Below are 15,683 nucleotides of genomic sequence, written 5' to 3' on the forward strand. Positions count from 1 at the left end.
CAGTTACAAGATTATTGAAAAAAGTATATTAAAGTATTCCCACCACTGCCAAAGGGGCAGGTGGAGTGGGAACAGGACATTGTTTTGTCATATGGTTGCGTTACTCACTGTTTTGAAATCTATTTCTCATTACTTAACTGATTCCTGCTGACATTTCCTTTTCAGATTGCAGTATATTAAATGTGTGTTTGCATTTGTATTTATTGGAATTTAAATTCTTTTAAATCCTACCTGCCACAGCTTTTAAAGAAGTGGAGAATAATTATATCCATAATTTTTCTAAGTAATTTCTTGTAGAGGAAAGGGATTACTTTTAATGGTTTGTGAAAAAAAAAAAAAGACATCTTCAGTCAGGTAATAAATTCAGCCAAACTTCTTTACTCCCCCTCCCCCTCTTTTTTTTTTTTTTTTTCCTGTTTAGCATTTTCCACTTTTTTTCCTCTGTGATGTACAAGCACTCACTGGTTAATTATGTATATATTTAGCTACTGCATGCATTGGGCTTATTATTGTCATCTAATTAGATGTAACTCGAACTACTTGCTTCCTGAAAAATCATTAAAAATTCTTTCCTAATGACCTAGAGATGACAAAATGTCTGTAAAGTGTGAAGAAGCAGACAAGCACAGGAACATCGCTCTTAAAGAGTGTTAATCCAGATGCTGCAATCATCTAATTAAACAATATTTTGCTGTCATTAACATTTTCACCAAGGAATTGCAGTTATAATTTCTTTGTCAGCTGTCTCTAGTTCACTTTACCTTCAAAACTAAAGTGCCATATAAAAACATTAAATTGGATGGTTTAATTAAAAAGTTTTTTTTAATGAAGAAACATATCCAGTATTTCTGAGATCTCATTTACTATGCCTCAGTTTTATTGTTCAAGTAGATTAGTGTCACAGTTTTGCAATATTTAATATTCAGCCTTTAATATTAATCTCTGTAAGCCTACTTGGGGGAAAATCTGCAGCTTCTGAAAAGGTATAGGGACTACCAATAGTGATACAGCTTTAATTTTTATATTTATTTAGCTAAAGAAAAAACTAAATAATTCTTTCTGGGAACATCAGACAGTTGATAAGATACCTAAAATATATTCATTGCCTGACATTATTCTGAAATTAATCATTATGAAGCCAGACCTGATCAAGAAAGCATTACTAATAACGTTAAACAACTAGTATTTATGCATGTTTAGAAATAAGGATTTATAATCCCATTATAAATCTAGATCACTATCCTCCTCTCAGATAAGCATAGATGTGGCATCTTATCTCATGGTGTAGGTTCAGTCTCTTCACAACTTAAATTGTGGTTCATCTTCTCAAGTAATTTTATGGTGTTGATACTAAAAAGAAAAGGATTGAATTGAGAAAAAAATCACTGACTTTTTTATTTAACAAATTAAGAGTTATTCTTAGCAGTTAATCTCTTAATAAATAACATTTATTTTATAAATATTGTGGTAAAGAAGTAAATATTTTATTTTTTCATAAGAGTATGGTTATATTTATCAAATAGATAACCACAAATGGTCCATTGTTTGTAACCTGAAAGCTGAGAGTGAAGCTCCTTCAAATTATTTCTCATTGTGGGGTAGAAAAATGCATTTATTGCAGTGTTCTGTCATAGAGCAAATTCAACGTGATAATTTGTTCGTATATCCATACTATAAGTATCAAAACCATACAGCAGCTAGATTCAGGATTGTTTTTTTTCCTTGTGCTATTACATATATATGATTTTCCTATGTGGAATAAGAACAAAAAGTCAGAATCTTGTTGACTGAATACTGACACTGAAAGGAAATTAATAAAATTACTATCAACATTAAATAAAAGTCTGAATATGGAAAATAACAATTTTAAATAAAAAGTAATTTGGGATGACCTTAAATTTCCTTTCAAAATTTTGCAAAAGGATGTCTTCTCCTTTCCAAATTTTTCTATAAAGTGTTTTCAGTTGAAGGTCTTTATCGCTGTGAACTCTTTTCAGAAAACTTCTGATTCTGAAGAACGATCATTGTTTGCTTATGCTTTGTAATGGACTACAGGCATCTCAGTCATTGCCTTCCTGAATCTCATTTCTTTCCCCAGTCTGTTGTCTACATAAACACAAATACTTTTCTTTTGTGGAAGCTTTTGCACACTCTTCTGTTAATTTAATTAAGAATTCTGTTGGTAAGAAAAATAATTCTCATATAAAGGTGTAGTTTTATAAAGGCCATATTTTACGGAACCTTAGATTTGGCAGTCTCAAGAAACTTTACAATTTGTCTGTAATTAATCCTTTGCCAAAGAGAACAGTATTCTGTTTTGATGGATGTGGAAAATGAGGCAGAGTTGTTGTACTTCAAGATGTGTAGAGCCCCCTCAAAAAAACCTGAAACCATTTAATATTCTGCCAGAGAGTAGCTTTCCTTTCCTTCCTTCACATGAATAAATTCTGTTGTAGTTCTTGATTTAATTGTTTGATACATGCTCATTCTTTCCAAGAATGGTTTTGCATTCATTCGTGGTTAATATTAAAAAAGTGGTTTTGTTTCTATCCATCTTTATTTGTGTGATGCAAAACATTGCTTTTTAAACAAAGTTGTACTTGCACCTCAATTATTTTTTATATTCTTGTGAACATCTGTGTGTTCAAAATGTAAAACTGAGGACACAGTTGTTAACAATATGCACTTTTCCTGTTTTCAATGAAACTATGTACAAAATAGAAACATGCTTCTTGTTCATCAATTTCTGTTGAAAAAATAAGGTGTTTGTAGAGCAGTGAAAGTTTCACATTTCATTAAAGCAGAACTGATTTTTGTGGAGAACTGCAAATGCTACTCAGAACAAGGAAGCCTGTGTTTTCCTGTGCCGGGTTTTGTACCTCAGGAATCTGTCCAGAATCTGGAAGGAAGCAGTTAGTGAGACAGGGCTGTAAATCTGCCACAGGACTGGGAATTGTTAACCTGGGTTATTTCAGTCTGCTAATTATATTATATAAATACACACACACATATATTTATGACCTGATTTTGTTTTTTAAGACTCATGTTGCATATTGTGTGGTTCTGAGTAAATCAACATGGTGGATGGTTCTGTATTAGGCAACTTCATTTGTCTTATCAATGAAATGTTAGATAATACTAAATATCAGCTGGCACAGAAATAATAACCCTTCCCAAACATACTTTTTTTCTGGTGATGAGTTCATAATCTTCAGCTGACTTCAGCTGCAGTTATTCTTCTGAACATGTATCTAAAGATGGCTTTTGCATATTTGAGCTGTTGGGATGAAATCAATGTTTCTTTCATTATGTTTGGAGGGAGTGGCCTGAGCAGTCAGTTCTGTCTTTTAGTGGGGAGAAAAAGTCTTGTAATTTTCAAAGTGGTTACAAAATAGTATTAAAGCAAACATTAGTTTTACCACTTTGATTCCACAATTGCAGTGAAATATCAGCACTTCTTTAGTGAAGAAGAGCTATGGGGAATGATGGATTAACATGATTTATCAACGATAGACCTAGATTTGCAAACCTCAAATTTAGCCCCTTGCTATTTGGAGTTTCATTTAATCTTTGCCAGCTAATGATACCATGTACAGCTTCAAGGAAGATAATAGTGTAGTGGGTTTAAATTTCAACATTCATGGTATGAAAATAGCTTCATGGAAATATATCAGCATATGGTACATTTTAGTTGATCTTGAAAGATCCTGTGATCTTTATATTATGCTGATTTCTGTGCTGACCTCTGATTCAAGATAGGTGCATCTAAACAACTATTTTTGTCTGAAAGATTTATACCTGATTCTGTCAAGTGGTGGAAATTTGGAACGTGATGCAAAAAGAGTGACCACCAGATTGTTTTTCATCTGGAGAAGTGGACATTGTTTACTAATTCTTAAAATGTTTTCTTTCTTACTAGGACGAACATACAATGATCTGAACCAATATCCTGTATTTCCATGGGTACTAACAAACTATGAATCTGAGGAGTTAGACCTGACCCTTCCAGGCAACTTCAGAGATCTTTCAAAGGTACGCTTCAATTCCATTAAAGAGACTCAGCCAGCCATTTCAAGAAGAGATTTTGTTTTATATTTACAGTCCAGTTACATTAGGTCTTATTCTTAAAGTCAGGCTTTTCTATTTTGCAGTCACTTTATACTGAATCTTTACAGTATGGTACTTCCATGTCAGTGACTGATCTGGTTCAAAACCTTCACCTCTTCTGTTCCTTCTTACTTATGGATCACTTCATCTCACTAATTATCTCCCTTGGTTTGTGAAAGCTGACCCTTTGGAATTAAAATCTCGGACTAGTTTTTCACTCTTTTTTGCAGTGACTAGATGAGCAGCACCTCCTTTTGGTTTAATAATTATTCAGTAAAGAAGCATTTTGTATTTTATACCCTGGAGTATCTAGTCTATATCATTATTTGTGTTTTTTCATCCTCCAACCAGACTTGGGCAGTTAATGCTTTGTAATAACACAGTCCCTAGTATTTGTTTCTCTTAATGACACCAGACTGCCAACTCTGGTACTCTGAATGTGTCAACAGACTGGCAAGCGTGTCCCAGCCAAGCATAGCATAAGCATATTGAGGGGCTCTACTTTTGGCCAACTGGAATAAACACAAAAACCAGAGTCTGAAACTGTTATGGGAAGAATCTTTCCTGGTTCATGCACTTTCTTACCAGTGGAGGTGGGTAGCCTTGCAACATCTGCAGCATGAGGTTTCTGTTGTCTGGTCATGACAACTTTCTTGCATCCTTGCTGCAGTTCCTCTCCCAGGAAAGGGAAGTTGCTTGCAGTAGCGCTGTGAGGCTCAAAACTACAGGAGGTGTAGTTTGCTGGCTTCAAGAATGAGGCTGCAAAGGAGAAAATGGCTCCCAAGGCCTGTTCTGCAGCCCATTTGCTGCTGGTCAGGGATGAGAATTTCTGAATGCCTGATTTTTTTTTTGTTTCCTCTTCCTGCAAAGCACACATACTGGGTAGCAATGGAGAGATCTCACCCTGGGTTTCTCACAGTCTCATATCCCTGTTGGCAAAAGTATGCTTGCAGTACCCCCAGATGTATTTTAATCATTCCTGGAAGCCTGCTTTTGTGAGACTTCCAAAATAATTTGTGTAGGACTTGATTGGATAATATCAGATACAGACACCTACATTTTCCTCTTCCTTTTTTTCTTAGATAAATAAATATGTAAATGAAAACAAAAGTTAAACTACATTCAAAGTATGGTTCAAATGTAAACAAGTTGGTTGAGATTCTGTTTACCTTATGTAAAACTTTCACAATATTATATGTATGTTTCACAATGTGTTTTTCAGTTCTGTAACACCACTGTAATCTGTGCCAGGAACAATACAAGAGAATCCACAGACAGTAATTAAATAAAGAACAATGATCATCTTGCCCTGTCTCATTCCCTAGCATGTATAAAAATATTTCTCCTTTAGAGTTGTTTATAGTGATAAACCTTTCATTAAGATGCTTACACTTTTCAAAATCTCTTAAACTCATTTATTTCTGGCATTAAAAGCACTGCGTGTGGTGAAGTGCAACAAGATTAGGCAGTGTGTCATGAGTCCTTCATTAGATACTTTGGTTGAATCCAAATTTTTATGGTAGTCTATTAAAGTGTGTAATTGCTACAGGAAGTACTGTGATAGTTGAATAGATAGGTTTTCCTCATGAGTTAGTTAAGACTCATTATGGAATTAGTGCTTGTATAGCTTATTAAGTATCACTGCATTGTGCTCCTAGTAGTGCTCTCCCTTGAAAGGAAATGTAAAATCAAGTCCCTGGTTATTTAAGTTTCTTCAAGAATCCATGCAATGTGCACAGCAATATTTTATCTGAAGACCTTTTCTTGACCAATTTGGTAACTGCATTCACTTACTTAAAAGCTACCAGCAGTTTCTTCTGGAAAATCTATGTTTTTGACCACTAGAAAAAAAAAACCTACACAGAACTAGTTAAGGCAGATAGCCTTTTCTTTCTGGCAATATCTGGGATGCATTTATAAATGGACATGTGGGAAAACACATCTGGGATCTGTAAAGTGTTGTGGGATCCCACAGAATAAAAAGGATATAATTGTAAAATTTTTTTCAATGTTTATTATAATAACATCTGATGGATTTCACAATGATTTTAAAACAAAAAATAGATTAATGATTTTTTTTTTAAAGGCAGTGGCCAGTTAATACAAAATACTTTACTTTGTGAACTTGAGCTGTTATGCATTACTTGCATCCTGTTTTCTGCATTACCAGTAAAAGTCTTCAGAATGTATCTGAAGTATTTCATTGGCTATTCTATAATCATTTTTATATTGTCCTATATCTGTAAGCCAGCCCCCTCTTTCCTTGTTAGGGAGGCGAATCTTGAGTAGCCTAGTGCTTAAAAGCAGGAGTTAGTGATTTATTGTTCACATTAATGAACCAGGGTGTGCTATCAAGCCTCAGCCAGACCTCTGGGGCAGACACACACTGTATCCTTTCCATGAGGAGCCACTTCCTTCTGTCAGATTTCACCCTGCAATGGAGAAATGTTCTTGCAGATTGGATGGCAAATCAGAACCTCCAGCTAAGCTGTTGATGGATAAAATCTCCTTTGTCACTTCCTGACCTTCTATCTTCCTGCAAGTTTGACCTTCTTGGGTTTCACAATGCCTCTGTCTTTAGTATTTAGCAATTAATACCACTCAAACAGTCTTTTGAAACTATTTAGAATTTTAACGGCATTACATATGTGGTAAAAGCCCACAAAAGCAATTAAATGAAAAGACAAGCCATCACTGATTTTAAATAGTTCTGGTAGTTAAATGTAGCTGCTATATCTAACTTTAAACTTTGATGCCTATGCTCAAAAGTGATACATCACTTTTGCAATATCACAAGTCCTAAGTGCATACACAACAAATGCAATTAATATGTTTTGTGTAAATGAAATTGGATATGTTTGGCTTGATTATGATGTCAGTCACAGCATTAAAATATGCGCCTTTTGCATTTACCTCAGACTTAATTATTTACATTTGTGCAAAGCTATCTTGAACACGTAACTTGCCCTTTCCATTCCATTGAATTCTGGTTCTATGTAGTGTTCCTTATCATACTACTTTTACATCCAGTTGTTGCTTGTTCTCTCAGATCAATTGTATTTAAATGTTAGTCAGACAATTCCTCTGCCCTTTTTTCTTTGAGGTGTTTGGAAATTCCTCTATCAAGGCTTTCTTTTTTTCCCTTTTACATAAGATTTAAAGCCAGGACCTATGGGCATGGAAGGTACTGCAGCAGTAGGAAATATTGGGCCTCTCATTTGATTAGACAATGTAGGCTCAAGTTTTTTTCATTACATATACAAGGTTAAAGGTTATATTTATTGTTTGACAGGATGAAAAGCTAATGAAAGAGGCTGTCATAGATACATAGATTATCTTTTCACTATCAAACCACTAGGTGATCTGCTTATTTTCTTCTTTAGTGAGATTTCCTTTGGAAGAATACCAATGGTATTAAACATCAGTACAGGAAACGCATATTCAGCCTGTACTGCGCACTGAGGGATTTGGGGTTTCAGCACACTTAAAATGTGATACGGTTTGTTTGTGCCAAATTGTATGACTTCTACTCCTAAATTACAGAAAATGCATGGGTTTGACATGCTGCATTGTCCCTGCTCATCAAAGTGTAAATGGGAATTTCTCCTCATTTACTTCCAGTCCTACATACTGGTAAATAAAATTATTTCTTCACCAGGCAAAGTAATTCTAATATTGACATATGTATGAGACATTACACACCCATTCATTCAGTGGAAAAAATTATATTTTGTTAATATAGAAGGTGTTTGACTGACAGGTGATGATAAGCATAACCACTTTTCCTTATTATTGTGCCATTTCAAGAAAAGGAAGTGATAAAGCCCTAAGGCTTCTAAATATAATAATACAAATGAATGTCTCGAAGTGTGAATATTTCAAGGCAAACCACGCTTAATACTTCCAAAAATATGTGTGTTGTGGAATGGAGTTTATGGGCTTATGAAAAACCAGTTTTACTGGAGAGTACCTTAAACTTCTCTTTTCCACACACAACTCTACCATCAGAAGAAAGATTAGTGTGATTCTCACTTGGTTTAAACTGCACAATTAAATATTGCCTTGCCTTAAATGAGAAGTTCACATGACAAGTGAAACTCTGGTACTTTTGGTCTGTTAGAACTGTTATATTTGGTAATGTTGATAATGATAAGCTGCAGAAAACTGTTGACAAATTTGGATAAAATCAGGATGTATTTGAAACTTTAAAGTACCATCCTAAGATGTCCTACTTAAGTGTTGTTGTTCAGTGGGATTTTAAAAAAAGCCAGCAGACAGGAAAATCTCAGTCTATATTCACTCAGAGTCAAAGAAAAAAAAAAGAGATAAACTGATAAGGTAGCTGCTGCATGAATTAGAGTCAAGATAAACAGAGTATTTCAGTGGCTGCATAAATAGGATGCTACATTCAGTTTTGCCCTCATGAGAGAATGTAGTTTTATTGAGATAGCTGGCAAAACAGTAAATATTACATGAGCTAAGATAACATGTCCAGTGGATATAAACATGAGATGTATTGACAATACACAGGTTCAAAGGCCAGATGTCTGAAGAGATTAGCCAGATAAAAAAGAATGGCATGAATCGCAGTGTATTTTCAATGTTAAAGTAAAAGAAATACTTATGTTATTTTTAAATGGAAAAAGAAGCATAAAATAAACCCAAACAGCAGCTTTTAGTACATCAGAAGTGAAATGTCTGAATAGGCATTGTCATACAGTGAGTTGTTTTGCTTGGTTGGAGTAAAGAATATATTATAAAACCATTTTAAGAAAAGTTAATATTATTTATATGTCCTTATGGAAGGCTTTTTAAATAAATAGACAAACTGAGTGTTTGGGAAAAGCATTTTATAAAGCATCGACATAACTTTTTATTTAATGTTCAGAATAATTTGTTTGACTCAAATTCAATTTCTGTACTGCTCTTATGGTTAAGGTGCTGGACTGAGACATAGTACATGGATTGAGCTTTTCCTTTTTATTGTTTGTGCAAGTCATTTTAGCTAGTTTACACAGCAGTAGAATTTCACTGAAGTGAAAATAAAGTAATTTTCTTCCATTATGTGAAGATAGAGGGACTGAGCTGTAAATAAAATTTATCTCCAGTTTATAGACATGGTATCAGATTAAAAGGTTAGTAGTTGAATTTCTGGACTGAGAACAGCACTGTAACACTATAGAAAAGTGACCAAAACTCTCCATACTCATATTTCTTGTGAAATACAAGGGATTACCGTTACTGCAGAACTTGCTGTCTAACAGTATATATGCCTCATCAGAAAAAAACTAGGTTCATTACTAGTTTGTACAGAAAGGCTTTACAGAAAATGCATGTCTTTACCAAAGGATGCACTGTTACCATTTCTTTGGGTAACAGCATTCTACCACACAGACATTCAAAAACTACTAAGGAGATCAGGGGTACACCTCTCTGAATTTACTCCCTGCTATTTTATTTACAGAAATTTTCCCTTTCAGAAAATGCCTACTTGTTTGGTACACAGAAGCTTATCTACTTGTAGTTAAACAAGTTGTTTAATTATACAACAACAAAAAAGAGAGATTAGAGCACTTCCTGTTAGCATTTTCAATGTGTATGGTTTCCTACATAAGGGGAGATTTAAGTCCTATCTATTAATGCACAGAGAAGTGGTTCACATAGGGCTCTCTATTACTGCACAGAAGAGGAGAAAAGAGGGATCAGATATTCCTTGTATTTCTTTGCCACAGGCCAGAGAGAACTGATGTGACACTGAATCAGAAGCTGCAGAGTTGTACGAGCATGGGCAGCTCTCAACTCTTCTCCCTGTGAAGTGCTGCATTGAGACAGCTGCACTACTTCTGAGATTCGAGTTGTCATCTCTGCATAAACGGTGCCACGTTTGCATGCCAACTCCTCTAGAGCTAGCTCAGGGTTTTCTAGCCCAGTGTTGTATTGCAAGCTATAGTCATACCTAAGCAGTTTCATAGGATCATTTAGGTTGGAAAAGACATTTAAGATCGAGTTCAACTGTACCAAGTTGGACCAAGTCCATCACAACCTTATCGCTCAGTGCCATGTCTACACGTTTTGCATACCTCCAGGAATGATGACTCAACCAGCTCTCTAGGCAGCCTTTTCCATTGCTTGACAACCCTTTTCAGAGAGGAAATTTTTCATAACATCCAGTCTGAACCTCTCCTGGCACAAGTTGAGGTCATTTCTCTTGTTCTGTGGCTTGTTACTTGGACGAAGAGACCAACACCTATCTTTCTATAACCTTCTTATTCAACCAAGCCATACTTAACTAGTCAAATTGGATCGTTCTGGCAATGAAAATGAAACATCAGTGGTGTAAGAGATGTGGAGCACGTAAAAATTTTTCCTTAGTCTGGTGGCCTACCATTCTAACAGCTAGCTGGGTCTGACTCTGTGGCACCAAAACCTATAAAAGGCCTGCCACCGTAGCAGAGGCAGATGTGATGCGGCATATCTTGCTCCTTATGCATTTCAGTCCAAATTCAATCATTCCAATCCAGTTTAGCTGGCAACACTACAAATCTTTGTGGAATGACAGAAATGAACCTCTTTCTCCCAAATCCCAGACTACCATCCAGATCACTATTTCATCCAATCCAGGATCTGTCCCGAGATGTCAGTGTGAGACTTTCTAGCTGAAGACAAGCTCTACCTCACCTCTTCATTTCTGTCATCCCTTCTCTCTGGGGCAAGGATGGGTAATTCCCAGCAGAGATTCTTCCCAGAGATTTTCATATGATTGTTTCCATAGCATGGGAGAAGAAAGATGACTTTCATGATATTTCACTTAAAGAGTCCATTTTATTCAGCAGATATATTGTGCATTTCAGCATTTTTCTTCAAATGAATCCTAAAGTAATTGAAAGAAAAATGGATTCTGACTCTGAAAAGAATATTGATGAGGATGAAGTTAATCTTCAGAATACAGCTTTTTAGGTTTATCATTTAATAAACTGAACATGTGTCTTCTGAAAGCAGATTATTTTAGCTACTTGTGCTGGCATTTTTCCATGAAAATGGGAGTGTAGCATTTTACAACATTGTATATTTATCTTTTAAATTGAAATAACACTTCTCTCTGAAGAAGCTAGAAAATGATGGTGTGCTTGCAGTACTGGTTTATGTGACTTCAGAAAATTATTGTCAAGTTCTTGAGAGAAAGTACTTTGTTCATTAAATACGCACACACACACATATATACACATTTTTATTTTTTAAAAGTTATTTAAAAGTATGGATTAAACCAGCATTAAAATTTTCTAGTCTATACAATGAAATGCCTTGCTATTATCTCTGAGCATCACAGTTGTTACTACCATAATCAGTCTACAAAGAAGAATGAAAGCACATAGCTTATTTGATGAAAGACATCTGAGCAATTTCAAATATATTTTGAAGAGCCTCGAGTTTTGTTTTTCAATCTTGCATTAATCACTGTATCTTCTGTACTGTGCCTTCAAACATATATGTACAATCAACATGTGACAGATGACACCTCTGTCTTTCATAGCCTCAGAATTCACTGTAACATCAGGTAAAAGGAACCTTCACAGTGGATGGAAGAGATAATCTTAGGGTGTTTTTCCATTACAAAATACAGCCTCACTGATTTGTCTGCCATTCTGTGTTTCCTTCTCAGAGGGATGTGAATTGTTGCCTTAGCTTTTGAAATGTGCAGTTGGAAGACTGGAATTTACTCTGCCAGAGAAGTAGATGCACAGTACCTTAATGAGGGCAGTATCAGCAGGTCCCATGCAGTCCCCAAAGCAACTCAGAGTCCTGATATGATTTAGCAAAGTGAGCACATATCTGCACAGTTAGTCAGTCTAATATTGAAAGAATGTCTTTTAATGAATTGCTTTTTCACAGAAGTGTTTGAACAATGATTTTTATATATCAGTGACTTACAGGATATAATAATGCCAGCGTGTTTCCTTACAGTGGCAGGGTGTGTAATGAAACTGAGTATTAAAAAAATGCAAATACATATTTCTTTCTTTTCCTAGTAGTTGGAAAACAAGGCTGGAAAGCTCATATTTCTTTTTCAAGAATGTTTTGTGAGGTCTTGCAGCACAGTCTGCTCTAGATAACACCGGTGCATGGGGATTACTCATACATTTTACACCTGTGAGAAAGCTATAAACATTGCTAAGGCACAGCAAAGTATTAAGTATCCATAGTGTTTCACATGAAAACTACTGAAATCATAATGTTTTAAAATATAAGTGTTCATCAAACACTGCTATTTAAAAGCAAGTTCTAATATGTAAAAATGGAAAACATCGTATCCTACGTCAGCCTTTTAACAGCCATCTCAAAAAAACATAGCAGCACTGAAGCTTTAAAATTGTTGAGTTGCACATATAGTGTTGTGAAATACACTGCTTTGACTTTGTGTGGGTATTTCCAAAGGTGACTTTGGATTTTAACTCAATAGAAAAACTATGCAGTGGAATGAAATGCGAGAGTACCTGTTAGCATTTTCAGAAGGGTCAAAGTCCTTTAGAATATGTTTTCCTGTTGTAATTCTCTTAGTAATATCAATTCTAACTCTTAATTTTTGTTTAATACAAATCAAGTAATCATTTAAAATTATAGTAAGTTTGACAGTTATTTGGTGTGGGGAATAGATTGTGCTCTCTAAGTATTAAACTATGTGTGTTTGGTTAATTTTACTATGGAAGCTAAAATCTGAGGATTCTTTGCAGATAGGTAATAAATACACTTCTACTGTCTCATCTAGAAAAACAGATTTAAGATCAATTATATACTTGCTACAACGTTTTAGTTACTTTGTGTTCTATTTTTGTTATCCCAGTGACTTTTGTATGACACAGTAACAAATACATTTTAGCATAATAAATCCCATGATGGACTGTGTCAAAAAAACACCAAACCAAACCACACAGAAAAGCATGTATGCCCTAATTACACATGTCAAAGCCAACAGTTCCTACTACTGTCTTGAAGTTTCTTCTGTTTTCCACCTAATCTGTATAGATTGTTTGTTAAGTATGCTTAGATTGGACTTTGAATTCATGAATAATTTCCAAATTCTATTGGTTTAAATTACAAAGCTTGTTTGTTTTGCTCAGTAAAATGTGGCTTTGTTCAATCACAAAGTACATCCAGTCCTCCAGGATTATACATGGGTTTTAAGTATTTCTGCTTAGGATCACCAGACACCATCAGCAGTTCTGCGTGAAATCTTTTCATCATGAGCTGTGCATTATAAAGTATCCTGTGTGAGCAAAAGTCAGTTTTCATTAGCTGTGTGATTATGGTGAATGACAGCAACAGAAATATTAGTTTGGCCTCAATGCATTTTAAATGCAGTTTTAGAAGTCTATTTCCAGAACAATGTTACTGAATTAATTGGGAAACAACTCATACTTCAAGAAGGTCTTGAAAGTTTGCAGACGTGGATCAATTATATTGGTCAGTTAAAATAAGGAATCTCATAAGACTTTTAGCTCACAAAGCCTTTGAAAAGAAATTCTGAGATTACAAAAAATCTGAAGGGATTACTAACAGCACGGAATGTGTTTGGTTGCAGACTCTCCTATGTACTAAATTTTAATGCAGAATTAACCTATGACATGTCAGACATGCTGCTCTTCAGCTGATGTTGTATTTGACCTCTTATCCCTTTGCAGCCTATTGGTGCTTTGAACCCAAAGAGAGCAGTCTTCTATGCAGAACGGTATGAGACATGGGAAGATGATCAGACTCCACCTTACCATTACAACACCCACTACTCTACATCTACTTCTACACTGGCTTGGCTTGTTCGTATTGTAAGTATTCCTGCATCCTGGTTATCAGTGGTATCTCTCCAGAATCTCTTCTGTCACTTACCACTATTTTTTAAAATGGAAGTACCTTTCTACCAAAATCTCTTTGTTCATCCCTGCCATAAAATCTGAGAAATTCTCTAGGTATGCTGCATATACACATTTGCAGAGATGAGGAGTTCTTCCTACCCAAATAATCTGAGATTTAGTTAGAGACAAAATTGTGGTGCTGTGAGGACACCTATGACAAAGAAAATCCATCTAAAACTAAATCAATCTTTAAAAAGTCTCTAGACAGAAAGTTGATGTTACTTGTTTGTTATTTTCAGCTAGAGACAAATATATACAACATTAAAGAAAAACCTTTCCAGAAAAAGCAGATTAAACTGTGTCAAATTGAGAAGGGGATTACAGAACTAGTTTTATGTTAAAGCAGCATGGAGTAATATTTTATGCAAATGAATAGGCATGTCAGTGAATTAATAACTTTTCAGAAATGTAAAATCATAGATGCTAATTTCAAACTTCTGTTTCAGTTCTGCAAACCTCTTGCTCAAATCCTAAACTCAAAATCAGATGTAGGGAAGTGGGCCAAACTTCAAAGATACAATGAATCTGAATTTAGTTTACATGTTAACACAATGATTTACAAAAAAACTGGAGTGATGATAACAGGCTTAAGGTTTCACAAAGAAACATGGATTAATGAAAAATAAGAGTCACTATGTAATTACTGACCTTAAACTACACCCTTCCAGCAAAAATCTGTCTCTTAAGGTGCATTCTCAGCATGTTTTGCACATAACCAAGCACAGCAGAGCTGCAGAAAAGCCTCACATCTGAGTTTTCACTCATCTCAGCTTCCCTTAGACGTGTTCTGGTTTTCTGCTTGGAAGGGAAGGGTTCACGTGTCTATGAGTTCAGGATATAATTCTTCTTAACCAATAGGAAACTAAATGTTGATTACACTCCTATATGGGGTGATCACTGTACTCCTTTTAAAAGTTGCTAAATTATTCATGTACTGTGACTACATTTTATGGTTCACATGTGCTTCTCCATTGCCTTGAAGTGTATTAAAACCAGTGGGCTTATTTGCATGTTTACCTATTAATTTTGGCTGCTATTCAACAAAAGATTCTCTCTTGCTAGTTGGCAAATTCCTAGGTCTGAAAGTCTGCTTACAGACTGAATGTACAACACACTAAGGACAGTTCATTTCCTGTATTAAGCTAATGCCGTGTCATTTTTACTACTGTTGTTTATGTAATATTGTAGATGTTCTTGCTCTTTTTCTATTCTGCACTAAGGGACTGAGAGGACAAAGGTTCTGCCTTGATGGCCTTGCAGTGTAGATGTGACAAATTATGTTTGTTACAGCAAAAAATATACATGAGAATAGGAGGAAGAAAAGGAAGAGCAGTACTTTTCAGGGAAGCGATTACTGATGGCTAGAAGGTGAAAACAGCTAAGGGAGAATTTAAATATGAGGACACACCTAGATAGGTATTTTAAAAATTCTTTAATTAAGAGTCACCAGCAAAGAAGAGCAATCACTAGCAAAAGGAGACAACAAAAGTGAGAGGGAGACAGAGATGAGGAAAGATTAAAGCTTGGATAAAGGAAAAAGGAAATAAGGTGATGAGACTGAATAAGCCTGCATATGGAAACCCAAAATAAGCGTGTATAGAGACTGGAAAAGATTATAGCTACAGGGATTATAGAGTCATAGTGACTTAGAAAAGTATTTTTGGCTACAAA

General features: G+C 35.1%; 1 protein-coding gene across 4 annotated transcripts in view; it reads left to right on the plus strand.

The window, feature by feature from the left end:
* The window catches only part of NBEA (neurobeachin), a 486,311-nt gene that overhangs the window by 399,758 nt on the left and 70,870 nt on the right, over nucleotides 1–15,683 (plus strand). For all 4 annotated transcript variants that reach the window (XM_054387432.1, XM_054387415.1, XM_054387443.1 and 1 more), the window contains 2 exons: nucleotides 3,920–4,032; nucleotides 13,785–13,925. In XM_054387432.1, coding sequence (XP_054243407.1) covers nucleotides 3,920–4,032; nucleotides 13,785–13,925 — 254 coding nt within the window. The remainder of the gene's footprint in view (nucleotides 1–3,919; nucleotides 4,033–13,784; nucleotides 13,926–15,683) is intronic.

The sequence above is a fragment of the Indicator indicator genome, chromosome 1 (genome assembly GCF_027791375.1).
Source record: "Indicator indicator isolate 239-I01 chromosome 1, UM_Iind_1.1, whole genome shotgun sequence".
NCBI lineage: Eukaryota > Metazoa > Chordata > Aves > Piciformes > Indicatoridae > Indicator > Indicator indicator.